At 29.0% G+C, this 24,008-nt stretch overlaps 1 protein-coding gene across 1 annotated transcript in view; it reads left to right on the top strand.

Annotated features, from left to right (window-relative positions):
• Positions 1-24,008, top strand: part of LOC136984336 (interaptin-like) — a 99,494-nt gene that overhangs the window by 60,719 nt on the left and 14,767 nt on the right. The window contains exons 3-12 of the mRNA XM_067281273.1: positions 864-1,738; positions 1,840-2,036; positions 9,025-9,527; positions 9,647-9,787; positions 10,297-10,388; positions 13,294-13,549; positions 16,241-16,373; positions 19,415-19,535; positions 22,973-23,077; positions 23,178-23,286. Coding sequence (XP_067137374.1) covers positions 966-1,738; positions 1,840-2,036; positions 9,025-9,527; positions 9,647-9,787; positions 10,297-10,388; positions 13,294-13,549; positions 16,241-16,373; positions 19,415-19,535; positions 22,973-23,077; positions 23,178-23,286 — 2,430 coding nt within the window. The 5' untranslated portion in view covers positions 864-965. The remainder of the gene's footprint in view (positions 1-863; positions 1,739-1,839; positions 2,037-9,024; positions 9,528-9,646; positions 9,788-10,296; positions 10,389-13,293; positions 13,550-16,240; positions 16,374-19,414; positions 19,536-22,972; positions 23,078-23,177; positions 23,287-24,008) is intronic.

The following is a 24,008-nucleotide window of genomic DNA, read 5'->3' as shown; positions in this document are numbered from 1 at the left end:
TTTTCTCTGTAAAGTTTTTTCAAAGTAAGTAAACTAAAAACTGAAAACAGTAAATCAAACTGACAAATTAAAAATTTCAAATTGATAACCATAACCAAAAGACACCAACCAATGCCAAATTATCAGGCTAGAAAACGGCTATAGCAATATTAATAATTTTAAGATAATTTGGTACTAGTGTTAGGCATTAGGTGCCATCTCTTGCTAAATTTAATAATTAGAATGTTAATTAAATAATTTAAATAAATTTAGGCTTAACTGGAAGAAAAGAATCGGCCCGAAGCGGGACTCGAACCTGCAACTTCTGCTATCCGTGCAGATGTGTTGCCAATTACGCTACCCGGAACTTCGGTCCGATCTCCCCTTCCAGTATATATAAGCTTATGCTATGACCATCGATGGTTAATTAACCCATTATTAATATTGCTATAGCCGTTTTCTAGCCCGATAATTCGGCATTGGTCAACATTTATGTATAATGGGTTAGTTGTTGTTTATTTAACCAAAAGAGACTTGAAGAATAAGGAGCACTTCAAAGAAATTTCAGAATTACTTAAAAAGATTTTTTTTAAAATAAGCACTGAAAAAGGATAAAATAAAAACTCCAAAATATATAATTCGTGGTCATTTTTCTGTACTGAATATCTACTCTTGAAATAAAAGAATCTTTTGCCAATGAATTCTGATATGCTTCATTTTCTATGAATTATTGCAAAGACTGACTAATTTTGTTGTATTGAATGCTTTAAAAATTAAGCCATTATTAATTCCAACAGTATCTATCAATAGTTGACTTTTTCAAAAGTTGTTAAAGTAATTATAATTAAATTTTAAGCATTACATAATTTTTAATTATTTTTCAGATGCTAGCCATCAGTAGAAGAGATGCTAAATTTTAATAACTTAAACATTTATTTTCTATACAAATTTTTATTCTTTGATAAAAATAAATAACAGCAAGAATTATGGTTGATGTAAGAGCTGAAATACTTGCTGCAAGTAGAACAAGAACTGGATGGCTTGAAAGTAATATTCAAGATAATGAAAGAAAGCCTTTCATTAGCACATTAAAACTGAATTTTGAAGAAAAACGTGAATTACAAGAAAAATCTCCAAGTGGAAGTTCAAAGATGGAAACGTCAAGAAAACTAGGCCCAAAAGTTAGCTCAATTGCAAATATGTTTCAGTCTCTTTCACCTCAAAAAAAAGATTCACCAAAATCTGAAATTACTCCAACTCCTATTCCTCCTAAAGCATCAAAACAAGTGGAGGTTGAACTTAATAAAACTGTAGAAAACGATACAAGTGATTCATCTCATCATTCCTCAGTTTCTTCATCTCCTGTTCTTCACAATTCAAATCATATAAGTAGATTTAATAGTGCTCGTGCTTTATTTGAGCAGCTTGTACAGAATAAAAAAGAACAAGAACATGAATTTCCAACTGAACAAGAAAAATGGACTGATGTAACAACAACTGTTGTAACGGCAGTTCATTCTACAGATCATAATTTAGAGTGCAACCAAGTTTCATTTTCAAATTATAATACTCAAAAATGTGTGGAAGAAAATCAACAGTTTGTAATTAATGTAGATATCAATAATGAACCACTTTCTCCCATACCATTATCACCTTATTTACCTGAACATATATCATCTAATGAAGTAGAAAGAAAAGTTGAATGGAAAGATACAAGAAAAGATGATATTTTATCAAATATTCAAAAGCAAGATGAAAGGTATGTTGATTTGGAATAAAATTGAAATTTTGAACTTATCAATTTAGTTCAATGATTTTTAATTATTTATATATCTTAGTAAAGTCTTCTGTTTGTAACAGATTATCAAATAGGTCAAACATCATTGATATTTCCAAACAAAATGTTAAACCTGAAAAACTTCCTATTGGATTTACTTCATATTTCTCAGATACAACAAATGATGGAGGAATCAAGTGGTTCAGTACAGTGTATGGTTCTTTAGATCCTAATATACAGGAAAATGAAAATGAATTGAAGGAACAGAAAAATAAAACAGGTATTTAATCAAATTTTTAATTAATATTAAAACTTTAGCTTTTATATAATACTAAAATATTAACAACTTTTATTATATAACAACCATCACAAGAACTGTATAATTATAAATGACATCAACTTAAACCAAATTTTAGTAAAAAATCATATTTACCAATAAAGAAATATTTTTAACCACTTTCAGCTATCATTGTCAGATTATGGCATAGTGTTTGAAAATAGAACATAATATTTAATGTCAATCTTTGAACAATGGTGAAACAATGTCTGATTGGCCATTGCTGCAGTGATGTAGAAAAATTAAAATGGGACCTCAAAGACCTCCAGGTCTGATATAGGGTGTTTGTATCTTTAAAATTAATAGTAAATGTGCTTGAATCTAGTGTTCTGTGGTTAGGAGGGCTAAGATGGTGGTGTTATGTCTTTTATTTATAGATGTGAGGTGTTCCTTCCATTGTAAGCCTAGAGGATGTGTTGGTGCTGATGTTAGATGTGTTATCTGAGACTGGGATGGTGTAAACCCCAGGTGATAGGTGTTTGTACCAGTCCTTGGAGTTCCTCAATAATGAGTATACATTGGGGCTGCATTTAAAAGCCACAGAAATGTTGTTGACTTTTGCTATTTCCATGTAAGTGCATTTGAGATGTTGGCATGGAAATAGCCAACATCTCAATTGGGAGAATGAAAAAAACTTAAGAATGCTGTTTGAGACAATTTTTTTAAAGTAATTGCTCTATTTAACATTAATCTAAACTTTCTTTAAAATAATGTTGTCAGAATAGTATAGCACTTAGAATATTTATCCTCTGTTTATATATTACTGAATGTGTGTTTGTCTATCTGTGTGCTATAGAAATTAAAGAAACTGTTTACAGGGCATAAAGTTGATCTAATAGATGTAACTTTTTACAAGGAATCTAATGATGCAATTTAAAATGACTAAAATGGCACTTTTGCATAGTTATCAATAAAAAAAATGTAACAATGTATGATATGACTGTTTCCAGTTCTTCAGTGTAGTTATATGCTGCTATTCAAAATCTTAGGAACATTGAGGACTGAGAATCTGGTAATTTCTTCTGCAAAACAGGAATTTAAATTGTGATTCGATGTTTCCTTGATTTTTGCACATTACCTTAACAGCAGAAAATTAAATATTTATTTTAGAGGAATATTAATGAATTAATTTAATTCAAATCATTTTATATTACATATACATGTTTTGTTACATTTTTTAGCTGTTTATCAAATTAATCATTGTATAAATTTCCATTTTAATGCAATTTTGTCTTCATTTCACATCTTTTATAGATATTAAGTTTTAATTAATTGACTTTGATTGTTATTTATATTTAAAAAAATTGTTATTTTAATATGTTCCTTGTCATCAAAATCAAGCATGGTATGGTTTAACTCAACTTCCATTTTAATTTTATTTAAGAAGTTTTTCTATGAAATTCAAGCCAGGAATAGAAAATATAAAACTAAATAACAAAAAGAGTAATTATATGAAAAAACAGAGTCACATTACAACACACACACACTCACACAACCTTCTCTATTCACTTTTGACCACTTCCAATCTTCCTTTATCGGTTTCTAGAAAGATGATGATGTGAGATAAGCAGAGGGTCAGGGGTTTATCCTCACTGACCACTTACACTGCACGGGTTGGCAAAACCCGATCTTTGTCGTTTCGGATGGCTAGGAGGGCAAAAAGTGAGTGGGGAGTTGCGTCAGTAAGTCGACAGGCATCTTGGATTGACAGGAGACAGGTTAACAAATAAAACATTTATTGAATAACTAGAATAACATACAAGGCGATTACAAACTATTCTACGATACTATGCGGTTATATGCAAGTAGATATAAAGCGCTACAAGTCCTAAACAAACAGATTGCTATGATCTAAGCCTATTGCCGTTGCGGGAGAGAGAGTTTACAAAGGTCCTAACAAAATACCTCTTGATGTGAGATTGGACTATATAATTCGATGTATGGCGGTTGCCGATGATGTGGAAGAGTTCCTGTAGGTCTTCTCTGACGGGACTTCGTTCCTTGGCTTGGAGACAGACACAAGTACCATAGTAACTTCCTATGTGAGCTCCCTAAGTTTCCGGTGGCGCGAGCTTTTATAGTGTTAGTGTGGGAAGCGGTCGGTTGTTGATGATAACTTGCAAATTCTTGACAGCTAAGTGTCAACTTTCCCACCTAACTGTTGATAGTTACTGGAGATCTCTGCTCTGTTTCTCCACGAGGAGTTTTTTCTATCAGTGATTGTTTATAAAATTCTTGAACAAAAAAATGAAAGTTTTCTTTCATTTACACAAATTTTTCCGCTAAAATCCGCAGTCTCACACCATCTTTTGCTTTCTTTAAAATTATACTTGGAGTATAATTTTAACTTTAAAATTCTCTCTCTCCGTCAAAACAAAAATTCCGCCAAATTCTGCGCGGGACAAGTTCAAACATTATTGCGTGACCTGTGCAATCGGCACTTCTGACGCGTTTACAAATTTCCTTGATGATTTACAAAGGTCTTTGACCTATAGTCACAGCTGCTGATGTGGCTGATTGTTGACAGTTGAAACAGTTTAAAGTTCGTTGATGTAGCTTCAGTGGTCGGTGTTTATAGACTGCGGTGTGGGTCGTTGAATCGACATCGGTCTTACCTTCTGGATGTCTGCTACTGGATTTCAATGCATAAAGTTCACTTGTTCACAAAAAGTTTGATGTCTTTCTCTCGATGGTGAGGGATAAATGTGATACAAAAAGTCAGAAGCTAAATACTCTCTCTTACAAACTTTGGGATTTAATAAAATCACTTGCTTACATGCGCTAATGTTCAAAGGCTTTTTCTAAAGGATAAGAAGGGTTAAGTCTAGGTGGTTTTTCTAATTCAGCTTTGCTTTCACTAATTAGCTTATAGCTTGCATTGAGCTCATTTTCTATAAAAGTGCCGCCCTGTTGAACTCTCCTGGATTTCTCGCCTGGAAAGGTTCCTCTAATCAGAGATAGGATGAATAATATGAAGTGAAGCAGATTAGCGCGACATGTCGCTCCTTCACCTTGACCTCGTTCCTGTTTCTCCTTATCTCCTCGTGACTCAGTTTTGTTGTGACGCTGCGGTGTGTCTTTGTATTCACTGCGTTCTTCTGGATCTGATGGAGGCTCTGTTTCTCCAGTCTCGATGTAAATTCGCTTTATTTCTGTTTTTGTATACCCTTCGGGATTGATCGAGTTGTTTCGGATGATGCGAATGTAGCTCAGTTCAGGTGATTAGGTTCTCTCCTTTCCGAGTCGTTGATCTTCTTGATTTTGTGAGAGATGTTGAGATTGATGCATGACTCGGAGAATGTCCAATTCTTGTTCTTTGTTCTCAGGAGATTTTCTTCTACGTCTGGTGTTCTTTGGCTGTTTCGAAGAACAAAAATGAATAACTTTGCCATTGGGCAAGAGAACTCTCCTGTTCTCATCGATCGTTAGATTTTCTTGTTCGAGGAGGTCTCTTCTGATGATTCCCTTACACGGGGAAGTAACATCTTCTCGGACTATCTTGCATGATATAAGGAACTTGTGTCCCCTAAACTTGAAAGTGGGAACTGCCATGCCAATTGTTTGAATCGACTCGCCTCTTGAGCCGTTGATTTTTCTTCAAGTTCCAAACTTAACAGGTGCCTTTCCTTTAAGCCAGTTGCCACTTCATTTGACAACATTGTGTCATTCAACTCAGGATCTACGATTAATTTTGCTGGGACATTATTTATGTATCCTAAAATGATCATAGAATTCGGTTGAATTCCTACGGCTCGAACGACGCCTTTCCACCGTTCCTCATCCTCTGAATCGGTGTCTGATTGACGAATTTGTTGGATTTGCTTGCTTGATCCGAGTTTCCACTGTCTTTTCTCTCGTCTCCTTTGATCCTCTGGTTCAGGAGGGGCCGAACCAGAGGATCGAACCCTTAAGAAAAACTTGACAAGCCTCCTTTTCTGGAGGCTTGTCAAGTTTTTCTTAAGGGCATCCATTTCTTCTGCTAACTTCTCTATGTGGTCTTTTAAGGTGGATTTCCATGATTCCGGCTTCGATTGAACAGTTCGAATGCTCCCGCGATGATGGGTCATTAGATTTTCAATTGTTTCCTTGCTAATGGCGACTTTTAAAGCGGAATTGAAAGTCTCAGGCTCCCTACTCATGGTTCTTTTTTGGATCCGTATATCGAGGCTGTTTAAAAATTGTGCCTTCAGTTGTTCGTCCAACTCCTTCGCTTGTATGCGTTGGACAACTGCAGTTTCAGCTGCATCCACCCCTTCTTGTTTTATCTCTATTTTGGAGGCTAGTGCCTGTAGTCTAACTGCATAGGTTTGCACATCCTTATCGGAGCATTGGAAGCAAGCATAAAATTTACTCAGCCGAACCGTGAAAGGCTCATTGTCAAAATGTTCAATTAAGATTTTCTTAAATTCCTCATAGTCTACCACTGCTTTAATACGTCAATCTTTTCTAATGAATTCCCTCGCTATGCCTGTGAGTCTTAACTTAGCGACGGCTAGCATTTGCACCTTGGTCCATCCTGATAATTTTGCAATATCAGCTAATGAGTCGAAAAAGTCTGTGATTCTGATGCCTTGCGTCTCGCCAGTGAAAGAGGGAAGTAACGGGACAAGCGATCCCATTCCTTCAAGCATAGCTCGTGGATTCTCACCTTCCATTTCTAGCTAATTACGAAAACCTGTCTAATGCGGACAAAATCTGCCTTTGACGGACAAACCTGTCGAAAGCCTGGAGGTTGGCTTCACTCCACCCTGACACCAGTGTGAGATAAGCAGAGGGTCAGCGAAGATTAACCCCTGACCCTCTGCTTATCTCACAATGTATTACCTTGTTTGATATGCACATTGTAGATGATGATGATGATATTTAGTAATATTCTACAGTTTCAGTTTTCTCTGATAAAGTTACATTTTATCATCATTTTATAAAAATATAAGATCCAGAAAAGTAGATTATTGAAAAGTGAAATGGAAGTGAGTATAAAAAAGTTAGTCTGCACTTAATTTCTATTTAACATTATCATATTAACAAAAATAATCTATCCAAATAAATTATTTTTGTATGTTGTACTAAGCCTCATTTTATTAATTCTATATGCATGGAATTGCTATACAAATAATGAAATAACAAAAAGAGGATGACTGGCATAGGATTTTTTTTTACTAAAATCTATTTCAGTTGTTCTTTTCATACAACTTTGTACAGGTGAAAAAGTTTCTTTCAAATGATAAAGTAATTTTTAGTACAGCAATCTGTAACAAAACAATTTAAAGTGATATGTTTTAGAAGTCAATAATTCTTTTAATATTTTTTTAAATGTATGAGATTACTGTAAATACTTTCAAAATATTCACACTTCAGCAATTTGCACTTTACATCTGAAGCAATAAACTAAACTACTGGTATTCAAGTGATTAAATGGTAACAATATCACAGATGATTTAGTCAGCTGCATATCATTATTTAGATCATGTGTTCTTAATAATTAGTGTTTTATTGATTTACTATTTCCAAAATGGAAGTAACTGAATGTGAAGATAAATGTGTTGTAATGTGGTCTGTAGGCAATGACCATCATATGACCATAGAAGTTCATTTGAAAGAAATTTATGGACTTTTATGAATTTTTTTATAATATATGATGGAACAGATTTGTAGGAAAGCATATAATTTTAAGGAATAAAAAGAAGGATAAGTTTACCAAAAAAATTGAGAGAAACGAAGACAAAAAACAGTGACACTGCAAATCCAAATATAAACATGTCTACAACAGACTACTAGCAATAAACCAAACTACTGGTTTAGTTTATTCCTCATAGTCTACCACTGCTTTAATACGTCGATCTTTTCTAACAAATTCCCTCGCTATGCGTGTGAGTCTTAACTTAGCAACACAAATACAATAATGCCACAAATAAACAAATAAAACTTTTATTTTATTTACAAGGAATTCAATTTTAATTCCTATGAACTCTAAATAATGCAACTGTAGATGCTTTGTATTTTTGAGAAAATTGGTGTACTTGACTACCTCTCTGATTTCTAGCAATCATTGTTAGATAATGATCATTGATAAATGTTTTTAACTTAGATACTCATGAATTGCTTTGAGATAATCTCTGGATTCTGTAGGAATCATAATTTGGAAAAAATATAAATGAGAAAATTTATGATTTCTGATACCATAGATTGTGTTTGAATCATGAATAATCTCACTTCTGCAAATTAAATTCTGTCAAACATCGAAAGATTTATAATTATTTATTTTGTTCCTTCAAATGAAATATACTCAAACATCCAATGCAAGTATGAGATTTAATGTACTGTACATGTAAGTGTCTACAGACACAGTACACTCAATACTAAACAACTTAGTCATACACAGATGTGTCCCTTCCACCTGTATAGTGGCAACCTACTCTCCCTCATTATCACTAGTGTGACATTACAATCTACATTTCATTTGAAGGAACCAAATATTAAAGTTCTCAATGCATTTGCATTATAAAGTACAAAAAACTTTTAGAAAATATTTAATCTAAATGTAAAATGTTGCAAAAAATTATTCATTGATAATCATTAAATTTATCAAGATATAGTGGCCTAATTGCCTACCTATGCCAAACTTTGTTCCATTTAATTTCTATCTATATGTAGAAATTTTTTTTTGTTTGCTTTGGAGTAAATTCTTGTTTTTTTTTTTATAGCTGTTTTACTATTTAATTTTCATTTTCATATATTAATATACCAGTAATTAATGTATACATAAGTCAATTTTTTGATTTAAATGAATTATATTTTTATTTACAATTTTGAATTTAAGATGTGTTTTTGCTAGTATATTCAAATATTAGTTGTAATTTTGTTAAATTATGTAATTTTTATTGAAATTTTAAGTATAGAAAGTATATTAAATATTTTTCTGGAATTTTAGATAGCAATTCTTTGGAAATTCAGACAGCTAAATGTGAAGATGTAACAGTTTGTCAATCAAAGTCCAAAGAAGCTGAACAATACATTTCTAGTAATGAGAAAGAACAAGATGTAACTGGATTGTTAGAAATACCAAGACATGAAGATGAAAAATCTGATTCTGGAGTTAGTAGTGCTATTATTGATAGTGAATATGAAACTGATCTGATTCAAGTTTCTGAAGATTCCCTAAATTCAGTGCCTCTTAATGATCCATTTAATAAATCAAAAAATCACATTCAGATAGAAACTCCTCAAACAGTTACTTTACAATTTCCAACAGCATACACTTCTAATAAAAATCTTTTATTTACAAATCCATCAGATATTATTCCAAGAAGTACTGATTCATTATCTAGAAATTTTAGAAAAATAAACCAAGATGATAGATACGTATGTAATTGGAATGATACAGGAAACCAACATTGGAAGGAAGGAGAGCAATCAGAACCTTCTACTGATCATGTTAGTAATTTAATTATTCTGTTCTAAAGTATCAAAAATGTCAAAAATGGTTAGGAAGTAAGCTCACTGAAAATGTTTCCTAAATTATAATTTATTTCCTTAAATAACAACTTTTATAGGAATCTGAATCTGGTAGTCCTTATGAAACTACAGATATGTTACGTGAAGCAGCTGGTGAAACTTTAGCAGAATTTGAAGGTCGAGATAATGAATTATTTTTTGTTGAAACTGTTATAGGATCAGATGACCATGGCAGTGAAGTATGACAATCTAATATCTTTAATTTATGTTCTTAAATTGAATTTAATAAATCATATTTTATGATATATAATATTCAAATTGTTAAACACAAGATCGTGTTATTAACTCAGTCACTTGGCTTTTGACTCCACCTTTATTTAGTTGAAAACAAATACCAGACGAAATACAACTCCTTCCAAAAAAATGTCCCTATAATGATCTTCTGTTTAACAATTTGAACAAGCAATCTAGCACAACACGGTTTCTCTACAACTGATATATATTAATTTTATGAAATAATAATGAATTTTGTAATGAATATAAACATTTCAGTTTTTAATATATCTTCTTTAATGATGATAATTTAGAACTGAAAATAAAATAAATATGAATTTTTATATAAATAATTATTTTAAGAGATTCACTGAAATAATTTTTTATATTTAATTATTTAATAAAAAATGAATGAATAATATAATTTTTATAAGTCTTAAAATGTGATTTTTTATATCATACTTCATTTTAATAGCCTGAACCATTTCCAAGCCCTTTCATCAACAGAGATGTTGTTAATATTGATTTTAGAACTCATGATGATGCAAATAAATATATTATTATGAGGTGAGATTTATTGAATATTAGCAAAAAAATAATAATAATAATTTTAAATTATACTTTTTAAATATTGTAACTTCAAAATGATATAATATTGCTATATTATTGAAATTATTATATATTTTATTCTTAATTTATTAATTTAGTTAGCTATGAAAGCTACTTGATTCAACAAATAAACTACTAAGTTGAGGAAAGTAATGCTTTCTGACCCATTAGGTTCATCCACAGCTCTTGTAGAAGATAGAACACAAAATATGACTAACTAATTACATTTTCCATTTAAAATTTTAAATGTAATAAGAAAAAGAAAGTGAAAGTTTGAATGTCAATTTGAAAGTTTGGAATGTAAGTAGTGAGAAGTTCAAGTAAATGAATTAATGAGGAAATGACTGAAAATAAGTTAATTGTTCTTTGCATGAGTGAGATAAAAGTGAAAGGCATGGAGTGTATGGATGTGAACAGGAATGTGTGATTTGGTTTAGTGTGCAAAAGTCAGAGTAAGCAAATGCAAAAATAGATAATGCATGCAAGGAGTACATGAAGGAGTATAAGCAAGTGAATGAAAGACTGATATGGGTGTGCTTCAAAGTCAGGGATCACCAAACTTTTTCCACGATGGGCCAGATAACAGAGAATGATTAGTGCAAGCCACACAACCATTTTATTCAATATAATATACTGAATACACAAAAAATAAAGACATCTAACATATTTGTTTACCAATACACAAACATGATTGCTGCAGAAAGCTCATAATCATTTTTGTTAGAAACTTCATTGCAGATACTTATATAAAAGCACTTTGTTATACAAAGCCTCCAAATTTTTTATTTCGCTGATTTTCTTAAAAATTATATTACTGTTAGATGCAAAAATCAGATTGGACCACTTCTGATATTTTTACTTACACTTATTTTAATTTTTTCTACATAGTAAGTTTATCTACAAACTATGATATTTCCATATAAATAATTATATTTTACTTCATTTGTTGCACAGTTTGGTGGTGAGATGGATGAACTGATCTTGCAGGCTGGACCTGGCCTGTGGGTTGTAGTTTGGTAACCCCTGTTCAAAGTAAAAGTGCAGAGAATGATTTTTATCATTGTGTATGTCCCAGTGATGCTGCTGTGGATGTTTGAAAAGGATAAGTTTTAGAAAAAGTTGGCTTGGATAAGTGTGACCATCAGGAGTGTGTGATAACTGGATATATGAATGGTTGAGTGGGTGTGAAGAGATATAGCTGAGAATGTTGGATCTATATGATGACCCTTAAGTGAATAATAATAGTGATTGGTTGAGCTTTGTGGAAAGTGACCTATTGTGTCTAAAATCTTTTTCACACACCATTCATCAATATATATGGAAAAATCTTATAAAAGGTCAGAGGAATGCAATAGATTTTATGTATGATAATAGATTGAGAGGTATAGTTGTATTGAGGATGCAACTGAAGATTGGGTGGTAGAACAAAAAAAAAAAGGAAAACGGGCTCTGAATGAAAACAGACTGATGAGTAGAAAAGATTAGTATAGAGAGCATGTTAAGTTGAAACTGGGGAAAGTGGATGAAGAGTTGAATGATGAGGAAGTTTGGAAGCATTTTCAATCTTGTGTGGTAGAAACAGCAAAAGAATTAAGTAGTGTAACAAGAGTGGGCCGTAAGAGAAGGACTGGATGGTGGAATAACAGTGAAAGAGAAAAAAGGTGCTTACATGGGCAGACTGAATGGAAGTGTGAGTGAAGATGAGTACAGAGCAAAGAAACAAGAAGTTGCACAAGTGATTAAGGAAAGTAAGGACAGAATGAATGAAGAATGTAATAAGTGTTTGCAAGGGGCTTGTGAGGAAAATGTAAAACTGTTCTAGAAGCAAATGAAGAGTATGCATGACAACAGAAAGAAAAGCCTACCTTGTGTATGAAGTGTAGGGTGAATATTAGGTGTGTAACAGGTGGTGTGAATATTTTGAGAGCCTGTTGACTGCAGTAGAAGCAGTTTGAAGTTGGAACAGTTGTGGAGATAAATGAAGATAGTGATGGATGTGGACCTATTCAACTGAGTGAAGTTAGGAAAGCAACAAAATGGCAAATCCCCTGCTCTGGATGGTGTGACTGCAGAAATGTTAAAATTTGGAAGGTAAAATGTTGATGCACTGACTCTACAACTTATGTTGGGGATTAGGGCATAGTGCTGTGTGATTTGGAGAAATGCCTGATTGTTCTGATATACAAGGGAAAGGGTGAAAGGATAGATTGCTAGAAACTTCCATGGCATTAGCTTGCTGAGGTTGACAAACTTTTTTAAAGCTTGTCAACCAATAAAATGAAATACTGAAAAAATTTATTAACTTAGATTAACTAGTTTAAAATTATTCATATTAATTTAATTAAGTTATCTTACTTTCTTATGAAAATATTTATTTATATTACTTATTTAATCTTTAATGTATTGTTTTCTTTCTAATGTTAATTGTTTTGTTTTTTGTAATTTTTTTCATAATTATTTTTAATTATTTATGTAAAGATTAATAGTAAACTTATTATCATTAATTTGTGAATAAAAATTCACAAATCAATTCATATATATTAATTCAAATCTAAATCAATCATTATCATTAATTTACAGAATTGTTGTTAAAATTATAAAAGATACAAAAGTTAGTTCTGTAATTTCAGATATTAAAATTTTCAAAAATATTAAGTTTAAGTTCAGAATAAAAATTAAAATTTTATCAAAGCCAAATTTAAATTAATTTTTATTCTAGTTAAAATATGTAATAATTTTCTATTACAAATTTGTATTTATATGAAATTAGTTAAAATTTTATTTAACCAAAACTGAAAGCAATTCATTTAAGTTTACTGATAAAATGAAATATATTTATTTATAAACAATTTTTCTTAACTAGACAGAGTGGAAGTGATCATTCAGAAACATCTAGTTCTCTTTCTGCTCCACCATCAATCCATGAAGATGAAGATGAACGATTGACTCCCTGCAATACAGTTTTATATGAAAATGTAAAGTATTATGTATTACCTGATGGGCATTATTATACTGAAGTTCCTGGTTTGGGAGATGAAAGTGAAGAAGACGATGTGATGTATTGTCCCATTCCACCTCGTCAGAAATCTAAAGTTAAATTTAGTCATACACCTATTAAGGTAATGATCTGAGTGAATGCATAATGTTTTCTTAAATAATACACATAGTAAATACATAGTATTATTTAAAAATATATAAAAATAGGAATTTTAATTTTATTTTGTTAAAAATAAGACTTACTACAATCAATAATTGGTGCGAAGTACTTTGCACTGGTTATTGGTTGTAGTGAGTCTTACTTTTATTGTTATCCCGGTGTAGTATGCAGATATTTATTCTTCAGTGATGCCGACTAGAATTTATTTTGTTAAAATGGAATATTTTTCCTCTGTAGTTGTTACTTTTATAAAACAAAAATGTATTATCTTGCTCATAATGTGACCCTAATCATTTAGCTTACATAGCCATATTTAATTAAAATATTAGAAAATATTTATTGAGAAGTGTTTTATTTAAATAAATAGGAAAATGTGAAGAAGGATTTAAGAAATAATTGAGTTTTTTCAGACTTAATAACTGTTTATTTACAGATATCAAAGAATTTTGTTGTTATTATAATGGAACAATAACTTGTATAATGAAACATCTTAAGTTAGTTAGGTATTTTGTAAATGAATAACTACTAGGTAGCTGAAACTAATAATAATATAAATAAAGTAAATCTAGATTATTTTAAGTCATTTCATTATTACAGCTTGTTAAATACTCTCAAAATGTTTCAATATCATCTACAGAACATTTAACAGATTCAGTGATTGAATGTTCTGTAGATGGTTTTAGTATTGAATGTAAAAAAAATAATTTGATTTTTACAAAGTTTTGATTTTTATGTGATCATAAGTTACATGATCTTGTCACACAATAGATTTCAGTTCGTGGATGTTTGAATTTTATTATACAAAATTCATTCCATTATCAATTTAACAGAATACACAATTTAGAAAGTTGTCAAATTTAAGTAATTAACAGCAAATTTTTGAATTCTAGCATTACAACATTATATTAAATATATAAAATAAATTCTAGTGACAATGTATTTAAACAAAATGATAAAATACATCTAAGAAAACATGCTGCAAAGAAAGATTTGCCTAAAATGAAAATATATGTCTTAAATACAACTTACTGATTTTCAAATTAATACAAATTTTATGCCATTGCTTTTATTAAAAGAAAAAGCAATGTTGTGTATGTTCATAAGATAATAGACAAATGCTTACAATATTTTTTACACATATCAGATCAGATTAATGAGATTGTAACATATTACCAGATTTCCAACTAGAATTTAAAATAAATATTTTCATTTTTATTATTTTAGGAGCTTTATTTTAGGGTTTTGGCTACAAGCCTCTTCTGACTAAAAATAGCTAAATTCAACTAAATTATACAAGTTTTCAACAAATAAACTTGTACAAAACAAACATCTACAAAGTAAGAACTTTCTGAGGAAGTTGTTTCTACAAATGTAATATCTACAACACATTTTAACTAATAGCATACTCCTATATTTCAATAAAATCCTAAAGTATAACAATTATAAACTTTTTACACAATATATAATATAATAATTCATATACTTATAATAAAAATTTATTATAAAATTTACAAAATTGTATATATATTTTTTTTAAACTAAAATCTGCTGAAAATACTACTGTAATTTCACTCATCCATATTATAAGGCTTTTTTATTTCCATACAACAATCTATAATCTGTCTGATCATTATTAGTAATCAACATGTAGTAACATAATAGATATATGTGATACATATAAATATATCATAGGAAACTTCACCACCTACTGAATATAGAAAATTGTGTCTACTAAGGATAAAAAGTAATAACTATGTAATTATCATTTTGATACTTAACATACTTAACATACTAGTCTTCTTAGTGTTCAGAAGACAAAAAGACTTAAATCAAACATAAACAAGCATTATTTATTGAAAATATAATGATATATATGTGAATAACTCAAAATCCAAATGGTTTATTTGTTATTTGTTAATATAATTTATTTCCAATGTTATGTTATTCTTATTATTAATCTCTATAAAGTCTAATATTGCAGCTACAATTCTTTCTAATCCATAACATCATCTTTAATAGATATTACTTTAAACAATCTACTATAGAATAATCTTTTAATCTATGATGTAGCTAACTTTTTGTTATAAATTATTTACTTACATAATAAGTTTTATTATTTTTATGTAAAAACTATTTCTAGAATTATATTTTTGTATTATGTGAATATCATCATTAAATTACTGTTTAGTAATTCTCATTTGTAAAAATAAAATTGAGAATTCAAAAATTGTACTACAATAATTTGACTTCAACAAATAGTTATATATTATTACAAGAAAAGAAAACTCTGAATTCAGTAATAGTATAAAAACTAGTTTCTCACTATATTTCTTTTCTTTACACAATAGAACAAAATAATGTATAGAACATTAAAGAAAATTACATAATGGTTCTTTTATATTGTTGAAGTTTTTAAGAATGTGGAATGGCATGTCAGTATCACATCCTTATATATGTTAAATCTTATATAATAATAATAATGCATAATAGACTGTGATTAAAGTTTTAAATTTTTTCTGAACACAGAATTTTAGAATAAATTGGAATGTGACTTTTTTTTATAATTTTATATTTAGTAATAATTTATTTTCAATAACAATTTTTTAATATTATTAGTGATCAAAAATTTTTGATACTATGTAATTTTATGTAGGTGTTCAGTACTCATTCAATTGAAGATTATGATAGAAGAAATGAAGAAATTGATCCAGTTGCTGCTTCTGCAGAATATGAACTTGAAAAAAGAATAGAAAAAATGGATGTATTTCCTGTTGATCTGATGAAAGGTAATCATTTTTTTTTTAAAGAATGTTATGATCAGATTAAATAGTTAATAACATCATCATTATTATTATACCGTATATTTAATTATATATCATAAGTTTTAAATTGGTAATCTATTATTTCTATATTTAAAAAAATAGTTTGTTTATACATCTGATTACCTGTATTAGAAATAACTATATGAATAAAATGTCATTCTATGCACTTTATCAATCAATATCACATCTGATATTTTTGTGATGAACCGAGCTGTTCATTTGTAAAAATTATATTTTAACACAGATCATGTTTTATAATACAGATTAAAATATAGATTGTATATAAATTATTTTCAAAATTATATTTCAGATATTTATATTATTGATTAGTCTGAATTACCAAACTTTGTACATTTTTTGATAAATTATTTTGAAAATTGATCATCTATGGCTTTGTTTCTTATATCTGTCATCAGTAGGTGTTTGGATATTTCTTAAGCTAGCTAGTGAAAAATTTAATTTGCTTATATTTAGAACTTTTTAATATTAACTTATATTTGGAATGCTAATTATATATTAGAGTTTTGATTGGAATGAAATTTTTGCTTTTACAGTTGTCCCCTGATAATCCGACAGGTATGGGACCAAAGGGGTGTTGGATTACTGAAAGCGATTACATATTTGGCATTGTTTTGCTAGCAGTAGCCTACAATATTCCTACATTTTGAGTAAAATGCTGCCTAGGTTAATATGGAAATGAAACACCCATTTTGGTTAACTAAAACATGTTTATTAAAAGAAATATGGAAGCCAATAAATGTACATACATACAGTATGTGTAGGCATAAATAATACAGTATGTCAATAACATACCTCTATGAACCTGTTACCAGTGCGTATTTAATCATCCAGAGAATGAAAAACAAGATTTGACGAACGTTTTCGAACCATTCGAGATTCTTCTTTAGGTTGCGACAAATTTTTGTTAAAATGTCGTTACGATCAAATATTACTTGAGATTCAAATCCGTAAAACTCCGTGAAGTTCTATAAGGCATGTGCACTAGATACATAGTGTTGAGGAGAATTTACAGTTCTTTATTTACGAGCGCTTGCCACGCCACTGAGAGATTTAATTCCTCTTTGAGGTTGATGCACGTTTCGTTGAATTCGTAAATATACAGGGCTTCAAACTACTTTAGGTGTTCAATGTAAGGCGTGTAGAGGATGATCTTTGCCTGGTTAAAGTCGGGTTTTATATCAGGGTCACTGGCGTAAATAGCAAGGGCTGTGGTGGGCCTGGCGCGTTGTATGTCGGCGACATGCTCTTTAATTCTAATGCCCAAGGAGCGCTTCGTGGAGCCGATGTACACAAGCTCCCTATTGAATCTGCAATCTTGTAATTGGATGTGGTAGACTCCCGGTAGTCTGTCTAGTTTAAGAGTGTCCTTACCATTGCATAGGATGTTAAAAATGGTAGGACTTCGTCTAAACGTAATACGAATGCGGTATTGCTTGCCTATTTGTGCAGAGAGCGGTTGGAGATAAGGGTTGTAAGTGACTGGGATTTTTTCTTCCTCCTCCCATTGACCTTCATTATGGGGGTGCCTTCGGAGTGCTTGTTGGGAGCAGAATTTTTGTATTAATTTACTGGTAATTTTTTGGTACCCGTGGAATGAGGCGATGCGTTGAATATGTTCCAGTTCAGCATGCAGAGCTTGTTGTGTGGAAGAGTGAGTATGTTCTCTTCTAATTAATGCATCATAGGCTGCAATTTTGTATTGATGCGGGTCAAAGTTTTTAAACTCAAATAATTAGAAAACAAGAAATTATTTTCATTATTATAATTTTACATTTCTCATTAAAAAAAATGTAACACCAAAAACTAACTGATAAATCTTGTTGAAATTACACAAATTTATTTCTTATGTGTAGATATGTAAAGGATTAAAATTGATTTAACCTATAAGAGGAAAAGATTTTATTTTTTCATCCTGTAGAACAGTTTAATATCACTACAGTTGTCCCTTGATGATCCGACAGGTATGGGACCAAAGGGGTGTCGGATTACCAAAAGTGTTGGATTACCGAAATGATTACATATTTGGCATTGTTTTGCTAGCAGTAGCCTATAATATTTCTACATGTTATGAGTAAAATGTTGCCTAGGTGAATATGGAAATGAAACACCTATTTCAGTTAACTAAAACATGTTTATTAAAAGAAATATGGAAGCCAATAACTGTACATACAGTATGTATAGGCATAAATAATACAGTACGTACAATAATTTATAAACATTATAACTAAATGCTACAATGTAGGTAGATTAATTATGTACATATGTAAATATGTACATACTGTGCTCACACTTTGAAGACGGGGACTACGGTGACCTTGACGGGAGGTGTGTCGGAGTACTGAGCATGTCGGATTACAAAACGTCAGACTATCAAGAAACAACTGTACTTTTAAAATATTTCAAACAAAGTTTCACTTTTTAAATAAAAAAATATATATTAATAAATTTTTCATTATTGTGAATATAAAATCAAATGATTATTACAATAAATGTTAACAGAATCTTCATAAAATGTTTTAAAATAGTTAAAACATTGTTCAAAGTTTAAAGTTTTTTTTAATCTAAATTGTGACTTAATGTAAAAATTTAATTAATGTTTAAAAAATTACTTGAATTGATTATAAAAAAACTTTATTATGTGTAATTTCTAATTTCTTTATTTTAATGAAGAATGATTAAATTTTGAAGTGAAATGAAATTTTCTATTTTTTACAGAAAATAAAATTGATTTTTATCTTATTGATTTATGATTCACTGGGTTTTAATTCATAGTTTCAAAGGCAGCATTCATCAAGATTTAAGCTAAATCATTTATATTTGCTTTAGTTAGTAGAATAGGTTTGGAATATCAAATTTTTTTAGTAAAAATTTTAAATTGCTTTACATTTTAAATATTGAAGTTTATAGATTTGGATTATAATGTATAAAGTTGTAAATTCTTAAATTTTCAGACTATTTTTATTAAATATAGTAAATATCTTTAGGTCCAGATGGTCTTGGTCTTAGTATTATTGGAATGGGTGTAGGTGCAGATGCAGGTTTAGAAAAATTGGGTATCTTTGTAAAATCTGTAACTGAAAATGGTGCAGCTCAAAGAGATAATAGGTAAGTAATCATTTTTATTTTTATAAAGCATTTATTCAAGTTTTTTCTTTATTTATTATTGATTTTATGAATAATATTTTTATATTTAATACAAATGTAATAATAAAATAACAATTGAAAATATAGCTTATACTGTAGTAATCAAAATATTTTGATTTCTACTAGGAGATTTAGTTTATTCAGATCATGATTAAAAGACATAATTATCAATGTTAGATTTAATATAAAATATATTATAACTATCAGGTAGGCCCAGCGTTGCTCGAGCAAAAGTAACGATTGTGAAGATTAAGATTATTACATTATAGTCACAAAAGAAAAAGAGTAATTTCATCAACAAACTAAGTATTTCTAAAGAAAGGTCGAATTTGAAAATTGAATGTTCTAATATTGTTTGATTTTCACGACGTGTTCTGATTATATCGTTCGATTTTCATCGAATGTTCTAAAGAAGAAAGATAGAGAAAAACCGAACTAATCTGTTTAAATTTGAAAATCGAATATGTTCTAACATATTATTCTTTTTTTCTTTTTTTTTCCTCCAGCGCCTGTAAATCTTGCATGTCTCTTTCTCTTGTTTTCCATTGTTACTTAACACTTTGGTACTTAAATTTGGTACCCTAAGTGTGTACCAAATTTCAACTTTCAACTCCTAACCGTTTTAGCTAAAATTAAGATTATTACATTACAGTCAACCTTACCCGTTTTTACAGAATGCAAGAATTGAATCCCCCTGTTTCCGGACTAATTAGAGAATTTTTAGATGGGTCTAAAAATATGTCCGATTTCCCGCAAAAACGAAAAAAACTGCATCTGCGTCTTGCACATTGCTTTCTCTTGACAATTTCATTGTTACGTAACACTTCCATTGTTGACATTTTCATTGTTACTTGACACTTTCGTTGTTGATGGAAGTGTTAAGCCTTAATCCTTCCCTCTCCCCCGTGGGTAGAAATTTCAAAAAATCCCTTCTTAGTGTGCGTTCTCATGACGTACCCTAACTGTGTACCAAATTTCAACAATCAACTCCTAACCGTTTGGGCTCTGCACTGATGATTATTATTATTATTATCATCAACTCGTCTCGATTATATATATATAGATTCTGATGTAATGAAACAAAAAAAAATGATTGATTAATTTCAGTTTGTATATTGTATGTTAAAAATTTATTTCTTTTTTTTACAATATTGTATACAGTTTTATTTCTAAATAAAAATTAATGTCATAATTCTTTTTTAGCTGATTCATTGAACATCCGATATATTGCTGTACTAATTTGCTTCACCAAGACAGAATTTTAAAACTGTTTTTTATAGTCAGTGAATATGATCTATAGATATAAAAAAGAAAGTAAATTTATTCTTACAGTATCAGTGTATACATTTATTGATTTTTTTTTTTTTTTTTTTTTTTTGTTAATAAATTTTAACTATCAATTCTAAGACTTTTTAAGCAAAACAATTACATTGTCTTTAATTTTGTTATTATTATGATTGTTTAGATTAATATCACATTAGGAATAGAATGACACACAAAGTATATTGAATATTTTGCAATTGTGTGATATCATAAAGCTGAATTTATGGATATACTTTTAATAAGTTTACATAAAACTAAAAGTATCAACATAATTTCATGCAACTAACTCAACAGCATACATCTGTAAAAAATTGCTAGAATGGAAATGACATCTTTTTACATAATCTGCACCATTGTATATTCTGCAGTTCTAAAATATTATTTGAAATAAGACACTTAATGTGTGTTTTAGAAGGCATAATCTCAAACATGCTGATTTTTTACATTTTATTTCCATTAGCAATACATTGTAGATCTGTTTCACTTATTTTATAATTAGAACTTCACAAATTGCATAAGTATCAAAAATACAAAATGGAAGCCAAATATCTGAATTTTTTATTTTTCACTTTTTTTCTGTTTTATTTATCAGATTATATTAATTAAATATTTAATAATAATAAAAGCTAATATAGGTTGAAAAACTTAAATATAAAAAATTTTAATGTTGGTAATGTCCAGTGACATGAGTTTGAGTCAATTGATCAATCCTTACTTTCTGTAAAAAACTAACATGAAATAAAATTGAAAATTAGTTTCTAAATAGTTCTAAGATGATTATTATGCAGATAGAATGGATTATTGGAAGCTTAAATAAATAAATAAAAGTAAGAATCCCTGATGATGTCATATAAAGCATGGATGGATTGTACAGAAAATGAACAGGAGAGGTCTAAAAGCAAAGCACATGTACAGTATTTGTGTCTTCTGGAGATTTTAGGAAACATCACAATGACAAATGAATGTCTTTAATACACGAAGGATATTTTACATTTTTAAAGATGCTCTCAGTAAGTTTGACAAAAGTAAATCTGAGTTTATAATTGCAAATTAAAATTAGCAGAAACTTGCATTTGCATTCAAATTGACTTTTAAGCACACACAACCTGCATCTTATCCACACAAAATTACAATATTTTATAATAATAATTGTCATTTAATTTACACAATTTTTGAAATTATTATGAGAAGATTTTTCAGTTTCCCTTATTGATATATTTTCTATAATGATTTTTAAATGAGATGCACGAGGATTAATAACATTCAACTCTAAGTATATTTTTAAAGTAACCTGAAAGTGTTCTTTGACAGTTTTTAAGCTATTTATGTTAATGTTTCACTTGAAATGAAATTAAGAAATGTACAACATTGTAAATAGTTTGTGTAAAGATATTTGATTCAAATCTGTAATAACAACATTTTAAAAGCCTGTCTACATCGAACCAATTATAAGAAATAATTCCTTTTGTAATTTGTTTCGCTATATTACAGCATTTATATTTTTTTAAACACTTATACAAAGTGCTAGTAGAAATTTATAAAATTGACGTCCTTAAGTTTTGAATTTTTATCAATTTGTATAGAATAAGTGAAAATGCAAATTTTTTTTATGAAATATTAATTTTGAATAAAAATAAAATTTATGAATCAAATCTGATACAAGAAGGATATAGGATAGGGAAAAATATAATATATTCTAGTAAGCTAAATTTGTATGATAGTCCAAATTTTTATTCAATAACTGGAATAAGTTAATGATCTTTATAAATGCATGACATAATTAATAAATACATATATTTACATATAAACTAACTATTCATTAATTATTTTTAATAGAATTAATAGTAGTGTCAAATGTTTATAAAATAGAAAATAGAAAAATGCGACAAATAAAAATATAAATCTATTTTGATTTCATATTTGTAATTATTTTTCGATATCATTGCTTATAAAAAAAATATTTTAGGTCCATTCTTTATAAGCGACTAAATTTGGTTAGTTTTTGGCATGAAACTAAATTTTAAAAATTATTACATAGTAATGCTATAATATTACATCTTTTTTTTTTTTTCTAGAATTAAAGTGAATGATCAAATAATTGAAGTAGATGGAAAGTCATTGGTTGGTGTTACACAGGCATATGCAGCATCTGTTCTTAGGAATACTTCTGGATTAGTAAAGTAAGTTTTACTAAAAGCAATGCTTTTGTGCATTTATTTAATGATTTTATATTTGCAACAAAATATATTTAGAATATTAAACTAACATCTTATTTTTTAGATTTTTAATTGGACGTGAAAAAGAAGGTGCCAATAGTGAAATTGCTCAATTAATTTCTCAATCTTTACAAGCAGATAAAGAACAAAAAATGCAAGAATCTCAAGATTGGGTAAATTTTGTTAGTTTTTGTTTGTTAATAAATTTAATTAAAAGTAAATATTGTTATTTAATGTAATTTTATAACTGTTATATATATTTTTAATTATTATGAATTTCAAGTAATTTTAATTCAGTTAATTCAAATAATTTTATTTAATGTTAATTGTTATCAATTATTACTTTTGTAACATTTTTTTGTATATATATATATCAAACATAATTTTAATGGATGTAGTTATAAAAAATGATTATTATAAATATCATGATTTGCATTGAATAACTTATTATTGTATAGTAAAATGACTCTTACATAATTTGTGCTTTTTGAATTAACAAAATATTGCCATCAGTAAATTTTCATCCGGTGGAGAATTATTTTTCAATAAAAATAAAGACGAAAATAAATGGTGATCCCTTTTGGGCAGATTCGTCTTTATATTTATTGAAAAATATTGCCATGTTTTGTTTACTCCCTTTTTATGTTTTAAGTTTGATTTGAAGAAAATTATTAATTTGTAGTGACATTTCTTGTTATATTTCACTGGAGAAGTTTCTCACTATTTGAATCTTGTTTATAGTTCAAAAAATAGTCAAAAATGAGTAAGAATGGAATTCTCATCCATAGAGAAAAATACTTAAAACATTAAGATTTATTTCTTACCTGTTTGGATATTTGATTTGAAAACTGTTTTGCTAAATCATAAAAATAGAAATAAGGGTGTTTATCTTTTT

The sequence above is a fragment of the Centruroides vittatus genome, unplaced genomic scaffold, assembly GCF_030686945.1.
Source record: "Centruroides vittatus isolate TY-2023 unplaced genomic scaffold, ASM3068694v2 contig_914, whole genome shotgun sequence".
NCBI lineage: Eukaryota > Metazoa > Arthropoda > Arachnida > Scorpiones > Buthidae > Centruroides > Centruroides vittatus.
Note: the sequence above shows the minus strand (reverse complement) of the source record. Positions and strands in the feature narration are given on the sequence as shown.